This window comes from Mchenga conophoros, linkage group LG14 (genome assembly GCF_057382185.1).
Source record: "Mchenga conophoros isolate Kocher_MC1m ecotype Shallow Benthic linkage group LG14, M_conophoros_male_GT1.1, whole genome shotgun sequence".
Classification (NCBI taxonomy): domain Eukaryota; kingdom Metazoa; phylum Chordata; class Actinopteri; order Cichliformes; family Cichlidae; genus Mchenga; species Mchenga conophoros.
Window position 1 is genome coordinate 40,852,565 of NC_140539.1, and position 21,262 is coordinate 40,873,826.

Below are 21,262 nucleotides of genomic sequence, written 5' to 3' on the forward strand. Positions count from 1 at the left end.
AGTAACTTTTTTTTAAGTGTCAGGTAATTTCAAATGCTATGTTTTTATGAGTTTAACAAATATCTGCAAACACACAAACTGTTTGTGTGCAGTCTTTGCAGTGAGTTGCTAGCTAAAGATATAGCTGCTGCATTTCCAGGAAGAGAAAAAAATGAGAGCTAACTCAGAAATGATAGTAAAGCTAAGAGCTTTTCAGGGGCATTAGATGAACTGTAATTTAAAAATTAAATGTAATTGTCTTGATGCTCAATTATCCAAGTGAGGAACTCCCACAGAGTTGATTCTGTTCATCTGGACGTTTCAGTAGGAGAAACGGTTCATCAGGATCAGGTGACTGCAGGTTCAAACCTTATAAACAGGACATTTGTACAATGACTGAAACTAGCACCACTTACTGAACAATGGGCTTGGAGGTCTGTTCTGCCTTGAGTTTAGTGCCCCCTACTGGGCCTTGTAAATTGTTGTTAATGTGCATGCACTTTGACCAAGAACAAGAAGTCAGCCATGTTAGTTGGGGTAAATGGCCTGTAGTTATATAGCGCTTTACTAGTCCCTAAGGACCCCAAAGCACTTTACATATCCAGTCATCCACCCATCCACACACTGGTGATGGCAGCTACATTGTAGCCACAGCCACCCTGGGGCGCACTGACAGAGGCGAGGCTGCCGGACACTGGCGCCACCGGGCCCTCTGACCACCACCAGTAGGCAACGGGTGAAGTGTCTTGCCCAAGGACACAACGACCGAGACTGTCCGAGCCGGGGCTCGAACCGGCAACCTTCCGATTACAAGGCGAACTCCCAACTCTTGAGCCACGATCGCCCCGATAGACTCCATGCGACGATGTGTTGCACTGCATGAGGCAAATGGTGGTCACACCAGATACTGACCGGTTCTGGGTCCCCAGACCCCCAATAGCGCAAAAAACTGCACATTCCAGGGTGGCCTTTTGTTGTGGGCAGTCTGAGGTACACCTGTGCACTACTCATGATGTCAGATCAGCATCCTGATGTGGCACACCTGTGAGGTGGGATGGATTATCTCAATATAGCAGATGTGCCCACTACCACACATTTGGACTGATTTGTGACCACTGTTTGGGAGGGATGGTTATATTGTGTATCTGGAATGAATTTTAGGTCTCTACGTCCATCCCATGGGGAATGGGAGCAAAAACAAAAGTGTTGCGTTTATATTTTTGTTCAGTGTAAGTTGAAGGGTTCCTGTAATTGTCTGCTGCAATCCTCTTTCTTGTTTATGCCTTCAAAAGCATTGTCTTTTCACTGTGATGCAATGGTGTATGGTAGTGCAATGTAAAATAAGTCACCTGGAGCTTGGATGCTATATCCTGACTCCCGTATCCTTTTGAATGGAGTTTGGCTGGCTGCTGAATTGTGTACATACGCACATATGCACACACACAAGGAGAGCAGTACAGTGAAAAGACGAATACCCAGATGGCTAAACTATACTATTGCAGCAGATTGCAGAGAACATGGACAAAAAATGTAGGAGAAGCCCTTCTGTCACGGCAGGGTGCGCCGGATTGGTTTGACTTCAGGACCCAGATGCAGATGCAGAGAGAAAGGCGTTGCAGGAGACGTGACGTGTTTTTAACCAAAAGCGAGCTTTATTTAGATGGCTGCAGACAAAACATGAAACTAAGAAAACAAAGAGGAATGTGAACACTGTGTAACTAAAAGACTATGAAACTCAGTGAAAAAACTATGAAGAAACCATGAACACTGAGTAACTATCAAACATAGTGAAGACAAAAACCTATGACACTCTATGACTGAGAGATGACAGACAACACGACGCTGAACACAGGAATATGAAATGCCGTAAGGGACATTATTGCTGAAACGCTCTCACACACACTACTGAAACGCTCTCACACACACTACTGAAACGCTCTCTCACACACTACTGAAACGCTCTCACACACACTACTGAAACGCTCTCACACACACACAACTGAAACGCTCTCTCACACACTACTGAAACGCTCTCACACACACAACTGAAACGCTCTCACACACACAACTGAAACGCTCTCACACACACAACTGAAACGCTCTCTCACACACAACTGAAACTCTCTCTCACACACAACTGAAACGCTCTCACACACACTACTGAAATGCTCTCACACACACACAACTGAAACGCTCTCACACACACACAACTGAAACGCTCTCACACACACACAACTGAAACGCTCTCACACACACACAACTGAAACGCTCTCTCACACACTACTGAAACGCTCTCACACACACACTACTGAAATGCTCTCACACACACACACAACTGAAACGCTCTCACACACACACAACTGAAACGCTCTCACACACACAACTGAAACGCTCTCACACACACACACTACTGAAATGCTCTCACACACACACAACTGAAACGCTCTCACACACACACTACTGAAATGCTCTCACACACACAACTGAAATGCTCTCACACACACAACTGAAACTCTCTCACAAAAACTACTGAAACTCTCTCACACACACACTACTGAAACGCTCTCACACACACACTACTGAAACTCTCTCACACACACACTACTGAAATGCTCTCACACACACACAACTGAAACGCTCTCACACACACTACTGAAACTCTCTCACACACACACTACTGAAATGCTCTCACACACACACAACTGAAATGCTCTCACACACACACTACTGAAACGCTCTCACACACACTACTGAAACTCTCTCACACACACAACTGAAACGCTCTCACACACACAACTGAAACGCTCTCACACACACTACTGAAACTCTCTCACACACACTACTGAAACTCTCTCACACACACTACTGAAACTCTCTCACACACACAACTGAAACTCTCTCACACACACAACTGAAACGCTCTCACACACACAACTGAAACGCTCTCACACACACAACTGAAACTCTCTCACACACACTACTGAAACTCTCTCACACACACAACTGAAACGCTCTCACACACACACTACTGAAACGCTCTCACACACACTACTGAAACGCTCTCTCACACACAACTGAAACGCTCTCTCACACACTACTGAAATGCTCTCACACACACACAACTGAAATGCTCTCACACACACTACTGAAATGCTCTCATACACACTACTGAAAAGCTCTCACACACACTACTGAAATGCTCTCATACACACTACTGAAACTCTCACACACACAACTGAAACGCTCTCTCACACACTACTGAAATGCTCTCACACACACAACTGAAACTCTCACACACACAACTGAAACGCTCTCACACACACTACTGAAATGCTCTCACACACACTACTGAAATGCTCTCACACACACAACTGAAACGCTCTCACACACACTACTGAAATGCTCTCACACACACAACTGAAACTCTCACACACACTACTGAAACGCTCTCACACACACACTACTGAAATGCTCTCACACACACAACTGAAACTCTCACACACACTACTGAAACGCTCTCACACACACAACTGAAACTCTCACACACACTACTGAAACGCTCTCACACACACACTACTGAAATGCTCTCACACACACAACTGAAACGCTCTCACACACACTACTGAAACGCTCTCATACACACTACTGAAATGCTCTCACACACACAACTGAAACTCTCACACACACTACTGAAACGCTCTCACACACACACTACTGAAATGCTCTCACACACACAACTGAAACGCTCTCACACACACTACTGAAATGCTCTCATACACACTACTGAAATGCTCTCACACACACAACTGAAACTCTCACACACACAACTGAAACGCTCTCACACACACTACTGAAACGCTCTCACACACACACTACTGAAATGCTCTCACACACACACAACTGAAACGCTCTTACACACACTACTGAAATGCTCTCACACACACACAACTGAAACGCTCTTACACACACTACTGAAATGCTCTCACACACACACAACTGAAACGCTCTCACACACACTACTGAAACTCTCTCACACACACTACTGAAACTCTCTCACACACACTACTGAAACTCTCTCACACACACTACTGAAATGCTCTCACACACACTACTGAAACTCTCTCACACACACTACTGAAACTCTCTGACACACACTACTGAAACTCTCTGACACACACACAACTGAAACTCTCTCACACACACAACTGAAATGCTCTCACACACACAACTGAAACGCTCTCACACACACAACTGAAATGCTCTCACACACACAACTGAAATGCTCTCACACACACAACTGAAACGCTCTCACACACACAACTGAAACGCTCTCACACACTACTGAAACACTCTCACACACACAACTGAAACTCTCTGACACACACAACTGAAACTCTCTCACACACACTACTGAAACTCTCTCACACACACAACTGAAACGCTCTCACACACACAACTGAAACGCTCTCACACACACTACTGAAACTCTCTGACACACACTACTGAAACTCTCTCACACACACAACTGAAACTCTCTCACACACACAACTGAAACTCTCTCACACACACTACTGAAACTCTCTCACACACACACACAACTGAAACGCTCTCACACACACTACTGAAATGCTCTCACACACACAACTGAAATGCTCTCACACACACACACGACTGAAACTCTCTCACACACACTACTGAAACGCTCTCACACACACACAACTGAAACTCTCTCACACACACTACTGAAATGCTCTCACACACACAACTGAAACTCTCTCACACACACTACTGAAACGCTCTCACACACACTACTGAAACGCTCTCACACACACAACTGAAACTCTCTCACACAAACTACTGAAACGCTCTCACACACACAACTGAAACTCTCTCACACACACTACTGAAACGCTCTCACACACACAACTTAAATGCTCTCACACACACTACTGAAATGCTCTCACACACACAACTGAAACTCTCTCACACACACACAACTGAAATGCTCTCACACACACAACTGAAACTCTCTCACACACACTACTGAAACGCTCTCTCACACACACAAATGAAACTCTCTCACACACACTACTGAAATGCTCTCACATACACAACTGAAACGCTCTCACACACACTACTGAAACGCTCTCACACACACTACTGAAATGCTCTCACACACACAACTGAAACGCTCTCACACACACTACTGAAATGCTCTCACACACACACAACTGAAACGCTCTCACACACACTACTGAAATGCTCTCACACACACACAACTGAAACGCTCTCACACACACTACTGAAATGCTCTCACACACACAACTGAACCTCTCTCACACACACTACTGAAACGCTCTCACACACACAACTGAACCTCTCTCACACACACAACTGAAACTCTCTCACACACACAACTGAAACGGTCTCACACACACAACTGAAACGCTCTCAGACACACAACTGAAACTCTCTCACACACACTACTGAAACGCTCTCACACACACAACTGAAAAACCAAGGCGTTTCAGTTGAACAGGAAGTTAATTCTTGACAAGGAAACTGAAGGAAAAAGTGGTAGATTTCAAACAAACCACTACACAGATGTCTACTCAGCAACCTGTTAGTTAGGGGTGGGTTTTTATAATCGATTTATTGATTAAAATCGATTCTGGCTTGGATAACGTGAAATCGATTCATTAAAATCATGAATTGATTTTTTAACAGAAATTTATTTTGCCCGAAATGCCAGAATCTCAGGTGAAACCTCACAAAATTTCAACAACCACCAAACAGCTAAGACAGTAAATGAGAGCAGGAACACGGCTTCTGCACAAAGACGTAAACACAAAGCGCGGACCCGCGGATCAGAATCAGTGAGATGTCGTCTTTCTCACCCGACGGCACAGACACGGTCAAGGCTGAAAGCCGACAGCTCACTGATTCTGATCTGTCGGTGGATCCGCGCTTTGTTTGCATGCTGGTTTTGCACAGATTCTAAAGCTTTTAGTTTTATCTCTCTCCTAACAATATTGACTGAACCAGCAGCAAAAGAAGATCCAAACTGCGCTTCACTGATCCACCTCAAAGCCAAATCTCTTTTTTTAGAAATTCTGCCACAGGATTAATTTTGTTTAAAGTGTGTTTCTTTAACTTTAGGTAGAATTGTCACGATTCGCTGTGCGGCAGGCAGGAGTAGGACCCAAAATGCAGGACTCACAGGCACGAGGGAATGAACTCAAAACTCAGCTTTATTCGCTCGCAGAACAAACATATAAACTTGAACTAAACTAGGAAACCACAAACTAAGAACTCACAGAGAGACACACAGGGAGATCCACACAGCAAGAGGGACGACGTCACACTGAACAGAGGGAGACGCAGACAGAAATGCACAGAGGGTTAACGAGGGAAGTGGGAACACATGGGGAACACAGGTGACACTGATAATCATAACGAGACAGGGCGGGGTGAACTGAACACTGACGGGAGAGGTGAAACAGGAAGTACAGGAGGAGAGAGAGCACGAGTAGAACACCAACGTAACAGGCAGGGGAGACATGGAATAAACACGAAAGGGGACGAGGGCTCATAAATACATAGAGGGCACACAGGGGGAAGAGAGAGCACGGGGAGAACTCAGACATAATGGGCAGGGGAAGCATGGAATAAAATACAAACATACAAGGAAACTAAGAACACTGGGCCAACATGGCCCAGGACCATGACAGTACCCCCCCCTCAAGGGCTGGCTCCAGACAGCCCAAACACAGAAAAACAAAACCAAACAGAAAACAACCCAGGGCGGGCGGCGGGGGCACAGGACGGAGGGCCCGGAACAGAAAACAAAAGAGCACAGCAAACACCGGAGCCCAAGAAAATAACCCAAACACAGAGCAGTTCAGGGGGCCGACCGTGCGCAAGGCAACGGCGGCGACGCGGAAACAGTTCAGGAGGCCGGCCGTGCGCAAGGCAACGGCGGCGGTGAAGGAGACGACGGCGCAGTTCAGGAGGCCGACCGCGCGGGAGGCGGCGGCGACGATGACAGCGCCGGTCCGGGGGCCGACCGTGCGGAAGGCGACGGCGGCCACCCAGGCGAAGGCGGTCCGGGGGCCGGCCGTGCGGAAGGCGACGGCGGCCACTCAGGCGATGACGGTGCAGTTCAGGGGGCCGGCCGCGCGGAAGGCAGCGGCGGCGGCTCTCCAGTGTCAGGCGTACTGGCCGAGGCCCGGTGGGCACAGGACCAGTCGAGACGGGACCAGGCGAAGCACAGGCTGAGGCTGCAGCAGACGAAGGCTCTGAGGAGGCTGCAGCAGACGAGGACGCAGAGGCTGAGGCCGGGCCAGGCGAGGTTGCAGAGGCTGAGGCCGGGCCAGGCGAGGTTGCAGAGGCTGAGGCCGGGCCAGGCGAGGTTGCAGAGGCTGAGGCCGGGCCAGGCGAGGTTGCAGAGGCTGAGGCCGGGCCAGGCGAGGTTGCAGAGGCTGAGGCCGGGCCAGGCGAGGTTGCAGAGGCTGAGGCCGGGCCAGGCAATGACGAGGCGGTCGCAGATGGCGGCTGGACAGGCTCCTCGGGCCCTCCAGCTGATGCGGCGTGAGGCTGAACGGGCCCCTCGGACCCTCCAGCGGAGACGTGAGGCTGAACGGGCCCCTCGGACCCTCCAGCGGAGACAGGAGGCTGAACGGGCCCCTCGGACCCTCCAGCGGAGACAGGAGGCTGAACGGGCCCCTCGGACCCTCCAGCGGAGACAGGAGGCTGAACGGGCCCCTCGGACCCTCCAGCGGAGACGGGAGGCTGAACGGGCCCCTCGGACCCTCCAGCGGAGACGGGAGACTGAACGGGCCCCTCGGACCCTCCAGCGGAGACGGGAGGCTGAACGGGCCCCTCGGACCCTCCAGCGGAGACGGGAGGCTGAACGGGCTCCTCGGACCCTCCAGCGGAGACCAAAACAACGCCAACAGGCATGAAGTCCTTCGGCCGACATGAGGACAACTGGCGCTGCACTGAGCACTGACTCTGCCCAGGCAATGCGAACATGGTGCAGTTCTTAGGGGGCTGCTTAAACTTCAGGGGTCCAGAATCAGCTGGTGACTGAGACCTAGCCTCTGGGGAAGCCCTGGAGTGGCAAACTGTGCCAACGGCGGCTAAACCATGGAAAGTACCCTGAGTAGAAATCCAGTTACCTCTCTGCATGGAGTGAATGAGCAAAACCGGCGACACAGGAGACTGAGCGGAGAGTGGCTGCTGGGCAGCTAACTGAGTTACTGGAGACACGGGTGAGAGCGGGAGCTGAGCTGCTGGACACACGGGGACCTGAGCTGCTGGACACACGGGGACCTGAGCTGCTGGACACACGGGGACCTGAGCTGCTAACGGTGGAGAAGTAAATGACTGCACAGGGGACTGAACTGATGTCTGTAGTAACGGTGGTGGTGAGAGTGGAGTAGGTGGTGGAGTTAATGACTTCACAGGGGAATGAACTAGAGGTAGTGACGGTTGTGGTGCTGGTGGTTGAGTGGGTGACTGTGCTAAAGGAGGCTGCACTGGGGACAGCAGGGCTGCAGGAGACTGCACTGGGGACACTGGAGACTGCACTGGGGACACTGGAGACTGCACTGGGGACACTGGAGACTGCACTGGGGACACTGGAGACTGCACTGGGGAAAGCAGAGCTGCAGGTGACTGCGCTAGAGACCGCAGTGATGGTTGTAGTGGAGGTGTGACGGGTGGAGGAGTGGCTGAAGTGGCTGCGAGTCGGGCGGCTAGTGGCTCAGCTACAGAGCATATTAACGGCAGGGCTATGGGTTGAATGACTGACTGAGTAGCAGCCTGAGTGGCTGGGTGAAGCGACGGTTGTGGTGGAAGAGAAACAGGTGGTAGTGTGGATGATGGAGCTAAGGGCGACTGAGTGGCAGACCGAACTGATGACTGAAGCGATGGTAGAGGTGAAAATGGAGCTTGTGGTGGAGTTAATGGCTGAGCTAGCGGGGACACAGGAGACTGAACTGAGGGTGGCGGCGAGGGAGCTAACTGAACTGAGGGTGGCGGCGAGGGAGCTAACTGAGCTGCGGGTGGCGGCGAGGGAGCTAATTGAGCTGCGGGTGGCGGCGAGGGAGCTAACTGAGCTGCGGGTGGCGGCGAGGGAGCTAACGGAGCTGCGGGTGGCGGCGAGGGAGCTAACGGAGCTGCGGGTGGCGGCGAGGGAGCTAACGGAGCTGCGAAGGGCTGCGAGGGAGCTAACTGAGCTGGAAGTAGCAGCGAGGGAGCCGACGGAGCTTCCGGCAGCACAGAAGGTGAATTAGAAGGCCGAATGTCCGGCTGTGGGGTGGCGCGTCGGCGGCGTGAATGCCGTTTCTTTTTTGATGATGGCTCTGACGGGCCGAGCGGCTCCACATCCGGCCCTTCAGGCAGGTGGGTAGTAGCAGCTGGGGGATGAAGGTGGAGCTCGTTGCGGATTAAATCCTGTTCGAGTGGGTGGAGCGCACTGAGTAGCCAGGGAAGACCAGAGAACAAGCGCTGTAGTCTGGTTTCCACAGCACGGCGAAATTCCTTCCCCTCATGTTCGAGCCACAGATGCAGGAGTCTTTCCACGGAGTAGATTATGTCCAGACGCAGGTCTTCTGGTGGGTTGAGTGCTGCTGGGTCCATATCTGTTGACGTCGTACTGTCACGATTCGCTGTGCGGCAGGCAGGAGTAGGACCCAAAATGCAGGACTCACAGGCACGAGGGAATGAACTCAAAACTCAGCTTTATTCGCTGGCAGAACAAACATATAAACTTGAACTAAACTAGGAAACCACAAACTAAGAACTCACAGAGAGACACACAGGGAGATCCACACAGCAAGAGGGACGACGTCACACTGAACAGAGGGAGACGCAGACAGAAATGCACAGAGGGTTAACGAGGGAAGTGGGAACACATGGGGAACACAGGTGACACTGATAATCATAACGAGACAGGGCGGGGTGAACTGAACACTGACGGGAGAGGTGAAACAGGAAGTACAGGAGGAGAGAGAGCACGAGTAGAACACCAACGTAACAGGCAGGGGAGACATGGAATAAACACGAAAGGGGACGAGGGCTCATAAATACATAGAGGGCACACAGGGGGAAGAGAGAGCACGGGGAGAACTCAGACATAATGGGCAGGGGAAGCATGGAATAAAATACAAACATACAAGGAAACTAAGAACACTGGGCCAACATGGCCCAGGACCATGACAAGAATAGGCTATTTCATAAATTTTTAGTATGCTTTATCCAGTGTATATGAAATAACTAAATTAGAACCATGCCATGTCACCATTCTGTTGTAACTATGAAATATTTTGTCTTTGAAGAAACTACTAACAAATTTCTTATTGCATTTTTATCAAACAGCTGACATTGCCCTGGCAATAAATTTGGGAGCACTGATGAGAAATTATTGTATATCATAAAAATTTTAATCAAATGAAGCAGAGGCAGTGGGACCAGTTCACAAAATTTGTTATATTCTCTTTGAGAACAGTTTAGACAATATTTTTCTGAAAGGTCTGTGTAACTTAGAATGACACCGTTATCATCCAACAAATCTGTTATGAATATAATCTTTTTGTTCAAACCAGTCACTCTTGAAAATTGATTTTTGATTAAGTGTTATTACCCTATTATTCCATAAGGTTGAATTATGGGGAGACGTTGTGGGTAAATCTCATTTTCCCAAAAATGCAAAGTCTGTTTTGGAAAGTTTGATATCTTTATGGGGATTATATTTACCGCAAAATCACATTTCAAAATAAATTCTAATCCTGTATACTATTTTATTAAACAAGGATCATGGGATGTGGAGCTAAGTAGAGTCTGGCTGTGACAGACAAGATTTTAACCATTTAATTCTAAGGGTGCCAACCATAAATTCTAATTCTGGAGTTTTGATACCACCTTTATTGTATTCCTTCACAGGCTGATATCTTTCTATGTAATGGGTTTTATTCCTCCACAAAAATTTGAAAATAACTGTGTTAGCCTTATTAATGCTTTTAGAGGAGATATATAGAGAGTGACAAGGATAAATCAATTTGGAGATGCCTTCAGCTTTAGATAGAATGTTTCTGCCAAAAATAGCGAGGTCTCTGATTAGCCAGTGGCTAAGTGATTTCTTCATCTCCATGATACAGTTAGAAATATTGGTGTCTTTTCTGCTAATTTTTTTTTTTTTTTTTTTTTTTTTAGATATTATTAGCCCTATATATTTAACTTTAGATTCAACTCTAACCAAAGCTATTGAGGAGTCAGAGCTTGTATGAATCGGGAGAAGTTCACATTTTTTGATACTGAGAGATAAACGAAAAGCTTTAGTTTTCTCTACCATGTATTTATCTTTTAAAAAAAATAGATGTATCATCTGTGAATTGACTTATTTTGAAGTCTTTATTAAAAATTGATATTCCTTGTATGTCGTTAGAATTTTTGATTAATAGTGTTAACAACTGAGTTGCCAATATAAAAAGCTTAGGGGAAACAAGACATACTTGCCGAATTCCCTGTTGCACCTTGAATCCATTCCTTGATTCAAGGAAGCTAAAAATATTGTTAAGTAATGCGGCTGCTTCACTTAGGCTACAAGCACAGCCGTCCCCAACCCCCAGGTCCTGGACCAGTACCGGTCTGTGAGTCGTTTGGTACCGGGTCGCAAGAGTTGAGGCTTGAGTTTGAAATTTATGGTTTTCATGGTATTATCGTTTATTTTTATTTTTATATCGTTTATGTGGCGCAAAAAAGGTTGGGGACTGCTGTACTAGCAAGGTTGCTGAGTAGACATCCTTATAGTGTTTTGAAATATACCACTTTTTCCATCAGTTTCCTTGTCAGGAAACAACTTCCTGTTCAGCGGAAATGCCACTGGTTTCAGTGGAGTGCGTGAGTGTATTTCAGTAGTGTGTGTGAGAGCATTTCAGTAATAATGTCCCTTATGGCACGTCATACAGGAAGACTGAGGACTTAAATACACACATGAGGTGATCAGGGGAAGTGGAGACACATGAGGACACAGCTGACTAGAATCAAACATAGTGACAACACAGGGGAGAGAAAAACTAACCACATGAACCCAGAACATGCAATCTACTTCAAAATAAAACAAGAAACTAGACATGACAACACTTAGCTCACAGATCTAAAACACATGATAAATTAGACAAGAATCCAAACATTGAAACCAAGGAAACAATAAATAATGACTGCCTTTAACCTAAACTAAATAGGACTAACACGTGATCACAAAGCTAACATGAGAAGATACAAAAATAAACTCAGAGCGCTGGGTCAGAGGCCCAGGTTGTGACACATTCACTGAAGGAATCGCTGAGCATTAAAGATGAAGCAGTTAAAGATTAAACTTCCCGGTGTTCTAGTTCTACACGCTCATCAAAATCATCTGCGGGTGTTGAGGCAGCACGAGCAAGACCGTTAGTAGAAGCTGCAAAAGCACGTGCAACATTTACAGAAAGGGAAATTGCTATCAAAGTCGACAAAGCAAGATTGGAGGCTAATTTAGATGCCCTGCATCTGGAAAAGAGGCTCCAGCTGCCATTGCCCAGACAGAGATATTGGAGGCATCAGCAGAACATCTGGGTGAGGAGCGTTGCAGTAAGAAAAGCCACTCAGCAAAACTTTGAATGAACGTGTAAGTGAATATGGTAGGGACCAGGCCACACGTCTTAGTCAACAATCTGAAACGACGTTGCACTTGGCACATGACCAGAACCCAGAGCACCCCACCTGCTTTACGACGCAATGTTCTCAAAACACCTGGAAGGAGGAGGACAATGAAAGTATTAAACAGCATTCCTACTCTCCGCAACTGGATGCCGAAGAACAACTTACCTGTCCAACTACAAGACAAACGTCTCCCCATATTAAAAAACAGGCAACCCTGCAGGAACCATATAGTGACAAATGTCAGGAAAGGGCAAGGTCTGTCACTCCGCGATATGCAGCTAGTCCACCGACGAAGAGTGTGCATCCAGAGTCTGCAGGTATGATGGACATGGCATTGACAAGTATTTAGCACAGAAAGAGCTTGTGAGTACTGGTTTGTAAAAATTTGATGACTGTCGAGAAACCCACAGAGCATGGAGGTCATCTTTCCTTAACACAATAAAGGATTTAGACCTTACAGCCATTGAAGAGTTGAACTTGCTGTTGAAATGGCTTGGGAAAGAGTCGTCAGAGTATGTGAGGCATATGAGGGCAGTTCAGGTAGGCAACCCAGCCTTAAAGCAACCTTAAACATGACTTGGGACAGGTTGGATGAATGTTACGGTGCCCCTGAGGTCATAGGAAGTTCTTTGTTTGAGAAACTGGACAGCTTTCCTAAAATCTCAAAGAAGGACAATCGTAAGTTAAGAGAACTTGGTGATCTTGGTCTAATGGAGCTACTATCAGCTAAGGAGGATGGCTATCTTTACCTGGACACCGCTCATGGCATTGGCCCCAATGTAGAAAAGCTGCCATCACATTCACACACTGTGTGTGTGAATGTGTGTGTGAATGGTTGGATGACTGGATGTGTAAAGCACTTTGGGGTCCTTAGGGACTAGTAAAAGCACTATACAAATACAGGCCATTTACCATTTACAACGTGCAGGACAAATGGGTTTCTCAAGGATCCAAGTATAAGGAAGAGTATCATACATCCTATCCTCCCTTCTCTTTACTCAGTTTATCTGCCACCAAGCTAAAACAGGGAACGATCCCAGCTTTGCACTTCCAAGCAACTATTCTCCCAAGCTAGAGAGGCCTTCTTAAAGCTTGCAACATTCAGGAAACCAGTTTTAGTGCAAAAGACTACTGTCTCTTCAGCTGCAGATCCGAAGGTAACGGCTAAAGATGAACCAGATAAATATTGTCCCATCCATAACCCACATAGCAAAACTGGTATGGCCCAGATCTGGCCCATACAATGTGCTTAAACATGGCCCACATACCGTAAAGAATGACGGCCCTTTGGTGGCCCAGATCTGGTTTGCCAGAGGTGGCCCACACATGGGCCAATGCAAGGCCAGTTTCAGACACATTGCTGGCCTTGTGCTGGCCCAGAACAGTTTCAACTCTGGCCCCAGATGTCAGCCTAATGTATACCTTAATCAAGCCATGTAATAACAACATGTGCTGGAACATAATAGTGCAAAAGCAACGTGACAAAACTCTGTTCAGACAGTGAATGGACTGATTCTTATATAGCACTTTCCTACTCTCCTGGATTATTCAAAGTGCTCTATACAACATGCCACATTCACCCAATCACACAATTGCTCTAAATTGAGTGCTTCCTAACTACATTGACATGCAGACTGGAAGAGCCAGTAACTTTTGCACTGTCCACTCCTGCTGTGACAAAACAAATTTCCCACGTGTGGGACTAATAAAGGTTATCTTATCTTATCTTATCTTATCTTAAACATGAGTAAACCCTCACTAGGTTTTGGATAAAGTGTACACTCACAGACCTGTCAAACCTGCATTTGAAACGTTGGCTACCATAGAAGTATAGTATTGCAACATGGCATTTGGGTCTTCTAACAACAATAGGAAGATATAAACCTAAATAGTGCCATCATTGCCAGACTTGGCCCACATCTGGTTGACACACACCCTGCCATGACACCAGTCAGTCAGAAGTGCCAGCTTGATGCCAGACCCGCCCCCAGACCTGTTTTCTATGAGCCTGGGCCACATACACCAAATCATAATCGGACCAGATATGGCATGCCATCACAAAAACAGTCCCATCTATGCCAGGCCTGGCCCATATCTGGATGACATACCACTTACCATGCCAGAAGTCAGCCAGCAGTGCCAGCTTGACACCAGATCTGGCCCAAACCTGTCTGCTATGTAGGAACAAGCCTCACCCACCGAGGAAATGCTGTGGCTTTAGATTCAAAACTATTGAGTAACAAAGCCTACTTAAAAGAGCAAGGGATTTGTTTCAGATGCTGGTCATCATCCACACATCTTGCCCTCACCTGCAAAGCTACATTAAAATGTGATGAGTGCAACAGTGACAGCCACAATAAAGCATTATATCCTGGTCCACCACTATGGATAAACAAGTCCTTAGACACTCCAGCAGAGGACAGCGGGGAGGAAGGAAAGCAGGATGCCTTATCATCGCCTGCTGTGAGCTTCCTGTGCACCTGGATACTTCTCCCTGTCAATTTTTACTTGACTGTCTCAGTGACGTTAAACTGTGGATGGCAAATAACTTTTTTAATTTTAATGACCATAAAACGGAAGCAATTTTATGTGGCCCGCATCGCTGTATTGTTTCTCCAGATGCTGATTTCGGTGTTTTGGCCTCTCATCTGAAATGTTCAATTGTAAATCTTGGTGTGAATTTTGATTCCGAACTTACCTTTGATGGTCATGTAAACGGGGTGGTAAAATTGGCTTTTAATCAGATGCCTATCAAAGGTCAAGCCTTTTTTTTAGGATTTAAATATATATTCTTAGTGCTTATTTGCTGATTATTTTGTTTTATGTATTTTAATAAGAGAGGGCCAACTTTGAGTATAAACTAGGTCGCAGGCTGACAGGAAACTGCATGCTTTTGCAGAGCACAGGAGGTGCAGACAGAAATTTGTCACGGTTGTGGGTCAGTTTGACCCAGTATTTTGAGTTGTCATGTTTTTGCAGGTTTATTTTTGTTCCAAAGACATGCAGCTTGTGGGGATAGGTTAATTGGATAATACAAATTGCCACTAGGTGTGAATGTGAGTGCGAATGTGAGTGTGAATGGTTGTCTGTCCTTGTGTGTTGGCCCTGCGACAGACTGGCGACCTGTCCAGGGTGTACCCTGCCTCTCGCCCTATGACAGCTGGGATGGGCTCCAGCGCCCCCCGCGACCCTGAAAAGGATAAGCGGAAGCGAATGGATGGATGGATGGATGGATAGTTTAGTTCCATGTGTCATTTTCTGTCTCTCTCTCTGTCGAGTCTGCGTCTTAGTGGGATGGTTTCTTGTTCCTGTTTTATTGTGAAGGTCTGCGTCTCATGTGAGTGTGTTCAGTTTTACCTCTGTCTCGTCTTGTTGATTATTCCCAGCTGTGTCCACCACCTGTGTGTAATTCCCCTGTGTTTCTCTGTGTATTTAAGTCGTGTCCTCTGTCATTGTAGTTGCTGGTCCATCTGTGTATCCACCATGTCTCACCCGTGTGTTCTCCCTGCTGTCCATCTCCTCTGCTCGTTCTCATTCTTGTCCAGGTTTGTGCTCTGTAGTTTAGTTGTTTCCAGTCTAGTTTAGTTCGTGCTCCATTTGCTGTTTGTCCATATTTATTTCGTGTTCAATAAACCACCTTCACTTCTCCACTACTGCCTGCGATTGGATCCTCATTTATTATTTTCACACGGCTCTCCTCACCCGCCATGACAGTACGGACCAGCCAGATATGGATCCAGCGGCAGTCACCCCACCTAGGGAGCTTCAGGAGGCCGTTATCGACTCTGCTTCTAAATTGATTTACCAGCTGTTAGAGCATGAGGGAGAAGCGTCTCTTTACACTGTGGAAGCCAACCTACAACACCTTATTTCCAGTTACCCCTGGTTATTGGACTCACTGCATCCGCTCGTACAGAATTTTGTTCCTCACGAGCTTCACCTACACCCCCCCGCCGCTACCGCTCGCCTGCTCGCTTCAACAGAGGACGTGCCGTCTGAACCGCCGGACGAGGGATTACCCGGCCTGTCGAGCGGTCTCCAAGAAAGAAGCGACGTTTGCACTGTCGGCGTGGCACCCCACAGCCGGATGTCGGGACATGTAAACAACCGGCAGTGGTGAGTGAGAGGGACACTGTTTCTGCTTTGTCGGATACAAGGACTATTTATTCTGGGACTATTTTTTGCGTTTCCACCGAAGATAATAGTGTTTTTTCTGCTTCATCTATGGCTATTGCTTCTAAGACTGTCTTTCCTGTGCCCACGTCCTGTGTTAATGACTGATTCCGCTTTGCTGCTGCCAAGCCTGGAATTACTGAGCCTGGCATTATGAATTCAGAGAATGAAAACGTTTGGGACTATTTTTCATCGGCACTGGTCTATTCAGGGGAAGCTGTAAACCTCACTGAAACAGTCCTTCCTGACCATGTTCTCCCATCCACACCTTCACCACAAGTTAATGTGGGGCCTGTAACACAGTTAGCAGCCCAGCTGCCCTCAGTTCAGCCAGCCACTCCACCACCTGTTACAACTTCGCTACCTGTAGCTCAGTTGCCACCAGTTCAGCAGCCTACCCACTCACTCATTCAGCCACCATCCTCACTGTCTCATTCTAAGCAGGGAACACACTTCATCACAACATCTGCTGGTTCTCTTAAGCTGGCCATGTCAGAGACAGTTGCTCCCTCTAGGGCCTCCCCAGAGGCTGGGTGTCAGTCACCAGCCAACTCTGGACCCCTAGAGGTCAAGACGCCAGCGCCAGCAGCCTCACTGGAGAGCTCACCAGAACAGTCTCAGCTCTCAGCACCCCCTGAGAGTTCAATTGAGTTCATCCGTCCGCCTCCGTCCTCTGCTGAGTGTATTGGGGAACACTTTAAGCCCTCTGAGGACTGCATCCCACTGTTGCTGCCTGAGTCTAGCCACTGTGCTGCTCAGTCCCAGCCAGTGTCCACACTGGCAGAGGTCTCCGTACCTGCTACTTCAGTGTCTGCTCTAGCTGGAGGGCCCGAGGAGCCCGTCCAGCCTACAGTTTCGTCAGCTGGAGGGCCCGAGGAGCCCATCCAGCCTACCGTTTCGTCAGCTGGAGGGCCCGAGGAGCCCGTCCAGCCTCAAGTTTCGTCTGCTGGGGGTTCGGGAGAACCCAGCCAGCCTCAAGTTTCGTCTGCTGGGGGTTTGGGAGAACCCAGCCAGCCTCAAGTTTCGTCTGCTGGGGGTTTGGGAGAACCCAGCCAGCTTCAAGTTTCGTCTGCTGGGGGTTTGGGAGAACCCAGCCAGCCTCAAGTTTCGTCTGCTGGGGATTTGGGAGAACCCAGCCAGCGTCCTGCCTCGTCAGCTGGAGGGCCCGAGTCGCCCGTCCAGCCTCATGCCACGTCTGCTGGAGGGCCCGAGGAGCCCATCCAGCCTCAAGACAAGCCAGCTGGTGGGTCCGAGGAGCCCGTCCAGCTTCAAGCCAAGTCAGCTGGTGGGTCCGTGGAGCCCACCCAGCACCACGCCTCGTCTGCTGGGGGTCCTGGAGGACCCAGCAAGCACATCCTCATGTCTGCTGACGGTCCAGGGAGGTTTGTTCAGCCACCACCTGTTGAATCATCCCCTGTGACTTCTACACCGTTGCCTGCATCCACATCACCTCCTGCAGCATCACCACTGTCAGGTTCCGCAGCCGTCCCGCTGCCGTCAGGTTCCGTGTCTTCATCCACGCCTGGTCCAGCCTCCGTGTCTTCGTCTTCACCTGGTCCAGCTTCAGCTCCGGCTTCGTCCTCGTCTGGTCCAGCTTCAGCTCCGCCTTCGTCCTCGTCTGTTCCTGCCTCGTCTGTTCCTGCCTCGTCTGTTCCTGCCTCGTCTGTTCCTGCCTTGTCTGGTCCTGCCTCGTCTGGTCCTGCCCCGTCTGGTCCTGCGGTTGCCACACCGCCGTCAGAGCCAGCTTGACCCGTTCCGCCTCGCCTCTGCCGGCCGTTTTCCGGGCCTCTAAGTTGGCATCATGGACTTCGGGGACGGCCTCCGGAAAGAGTTTGTTGCTGCCGCTGGCATCGCGGCTGACCTCCGGACCTGCTCAGTGGCCGCCACTGCCTTCCAAGTGGTCGGTCTCCAGAACTGTTTGCCCGTCGCCGCCGTTGCCGTGTGCATGGTCGGCCTCCAGAACTGTTTGCCCGTTGCCGCCGTTGCTGTGTGCACGGCCGGCCTCCAGAACTGTCTTGGTCCTTGTGTTGTCGACCCCCGGGTCGACCCCCTGAACTTTTCTTGGACTCTTGTTGAGCTCTGATTTGGTTGTGTTTTGATCTGTTTTCCTGTGTTCTTGGACTGTTTTCTTGTGTTTGGACTCTTGTGCTCCTTGTTTTTTGTTTCGGACCCTCCTTCCTGGACCCCCTCCGCTTGCCCTGGTCTGGTGCTCTGTTTTTTTTATTTTGGGCTGTCGGGAGCCAGCCCTTGGAGGGGGGGGGGGGTACTGTCATGGTTGTGGGTCAGTTTGACCCAGTATTTTGAGTTGTCATGTTTTTGCAGGTTTAGTTTAGTTCCATGTGTCATTTTCTGTCTCTCTCTCTGTCGAGTCTGCGTCTTAGTGTGATGGTTTCTTGTGTTCCTGTTTTATTGTGAAGGTCTGCGTCTCATGTGAGTGTGTTCAGTTTTACCTCTGTCTCGTCTTGTTGATTATTCCCAGCTGTGTCCACCACCTGTGTGTAATTCCCCTGTGTTTCTCTGTCATTGTAGTTGCTGGTCCATCTGTGTATCCACCATGTCTCACCCGTGTGTTCTCCCTGCTGTCCATCTCCTCTGCTCGTTCTCATTCTTGTCCAGGTTTGTGCTCTGTAGTTTAGTTGTTTCCAGTCTAGTTTAGTTCGTGCTCCATTTGCTGTTTGTCCATATTTATTTCGTGTTCAATAAACCACCTTCACTTCTCCACTACTGCCTGCGATTGGATCCTCATTTATTATTTTCACACGGCTCTCCTCACCCGCCGTGACAAAAGTGAAACTAAGCAGAGTGCACTCCAGAGTTGTTTTTATCGAAACTTAGCGTGTGTAGCCGAACTATATATACACCTTGTGATTTTGTCAGAGCTGTGGATGCGTGCTCGTCTCCGCAGTTCTTCATTTCCGGAAATGTAAAATAAAGATCATTTTTTGAGTTTTGACCACTCTGGGTCTAGTCTTTCTTTGCTGCCAAAAGAATTCAAAAGAACGTAATTTCCAAACACAATTTGGAGACTGTTATTCATGCCTTTATTACCTCATGCTTTGCCTATTACGATTCCCTTTTAATTGGGGTTGGGTTGTGATCCGTGTGGTCGCTGAACAACGGTTCACCCCTGAGGAAAAAGGTACCTTTGTCCTACCAGCTGTTGAAGAAAAGGAAATGGAGGAGTCACGGAGCCGTGGGTTTCAGCCACCACTGAGACCATCGACTTTGAGGGGACTCCTGCAGATGGGTGAGTTGTAGCTAACTTGTATACAGTCATGGAGAGTGTTTGTCTGGCCGAGGGGGGGAACGCTGGCCGACTCTGGAGTTCGAGTCTCCGGAGGGAAAATCCTGGTGGTTTGAGACCCCAGGCCTGTGTTCGGGTTTTTGTCCAGCACAGGGACGGTAATTAAAATCCACCGTCGGGAAAAATCCTGGTGGTTTGAGACCCCAGGCTTGTGTTCGGGTTTTTGTCCAGCACAGGGACGGTAATTAAAATCCACAGTCGGGAAAAATCCTGGTGGTTTGAGACCCCAGGCCTGTGTTCGGGTTTTTGTCCAGCACAGGGACGGTAATTAAAATCCACCGTCGGGAAAAATCCTGGTGGTTTGAGACCCCAGGCTTGTGTTCGGGTTTTTGTCCAGCACAGGGACGGTAATTAAAATCCACCGTCGGGAAAAATCCTGGTGGTTTGAGACCCCAGGCTTGTGTTGGGAACGGCTCATCACAAGGACAGTGGCTCGAGCACGCAGTTGGGGAGAAGCCGGCCCAGGCCTGTGTTCGGTCCACAGGGACGGCGGTTCGAGTACACTGTTGGGAAATCATTCCTATGTGCAGTGACGGTATTTTAGCACTTTTCTGCCGGTAAGGGAAGAAGGCCATTGCAGAGGACGCTCTGAATGTAAAGGGAAACTGGATCCAGTAAAGCGGCAGGCTTCCACCAGGCGGCCAGGCACAAAACTCAATGCGTGACTGTATGGTAAGAACTGAGTAAAGATTAGATTAGATAGAACTTTATTAATCCCTCGGGTGGGTTCCTCTGGGAAATTCGATTTCCAAAAAAGCACAGCACCGACAGAAGTTACAGAGTTACAGAATATTATATATATATATATATATATATATATATATATATATACACACACACACACACACACACACACACACACACACACACACACATATATATAAATACAGAGACAATATAAATAAAATATACGAAGGGGATAAATAGAATAAATAGGAATAAAAATAAAAATACAAGTGAATTGCACATTTCAAGTATTGAGTCTATTGCACCGTTGACTATTTACAAAAGTATTGCACAAGGTATTGCACAGTGAGGTGAAGAGGCACTACAGCTTAGTTGTTCCCCCCTCCTTTGTCCTCCTGTTTCCCCTCCCTCTCC

General features: G+C 48.3%; 2 protein-coding genes across 4 annotated transcripts in view; both read right to left on the reverse strand.

Annotated features, from left to right (window-relative positions):
• nyap2a (neuronal tyrosine-phosphorylated phosphoinositide-3-kinase adaptor 2a) overlaps positions 1-21,262 on the reverse strand; it is an 85,403-nt gene that overhangs the window by 33,232 nt on the left and 30,909 nt on the right. The window lies entirely within an intron of this gene.
• LOC146560486 (uncharacterized) lies at positions 1,094-16,525 on the reverse strand. Its single transcript, XM_085244572.1, has one exon. It carries the CDS (start codon positions 9,622-9,624, stop codon positions 6,721-6,723), a length of 2,904 nt encoding a protein of 967 aa, XP_085100698.1. The 5' UTR covers positions 9,625-16,525; the 3' UTR covers positions 1,094-6,720.

Bases quoted from the DNA above. Each gene is read 5' to 3' on its own strand.
- LOC146560486 (XM_085244572.1), bottom strand. From the start codon at position 9,624: ATGGACCCAGCAGCACTCAACCCACCAGAAGACCTGCGTCTGGACATA.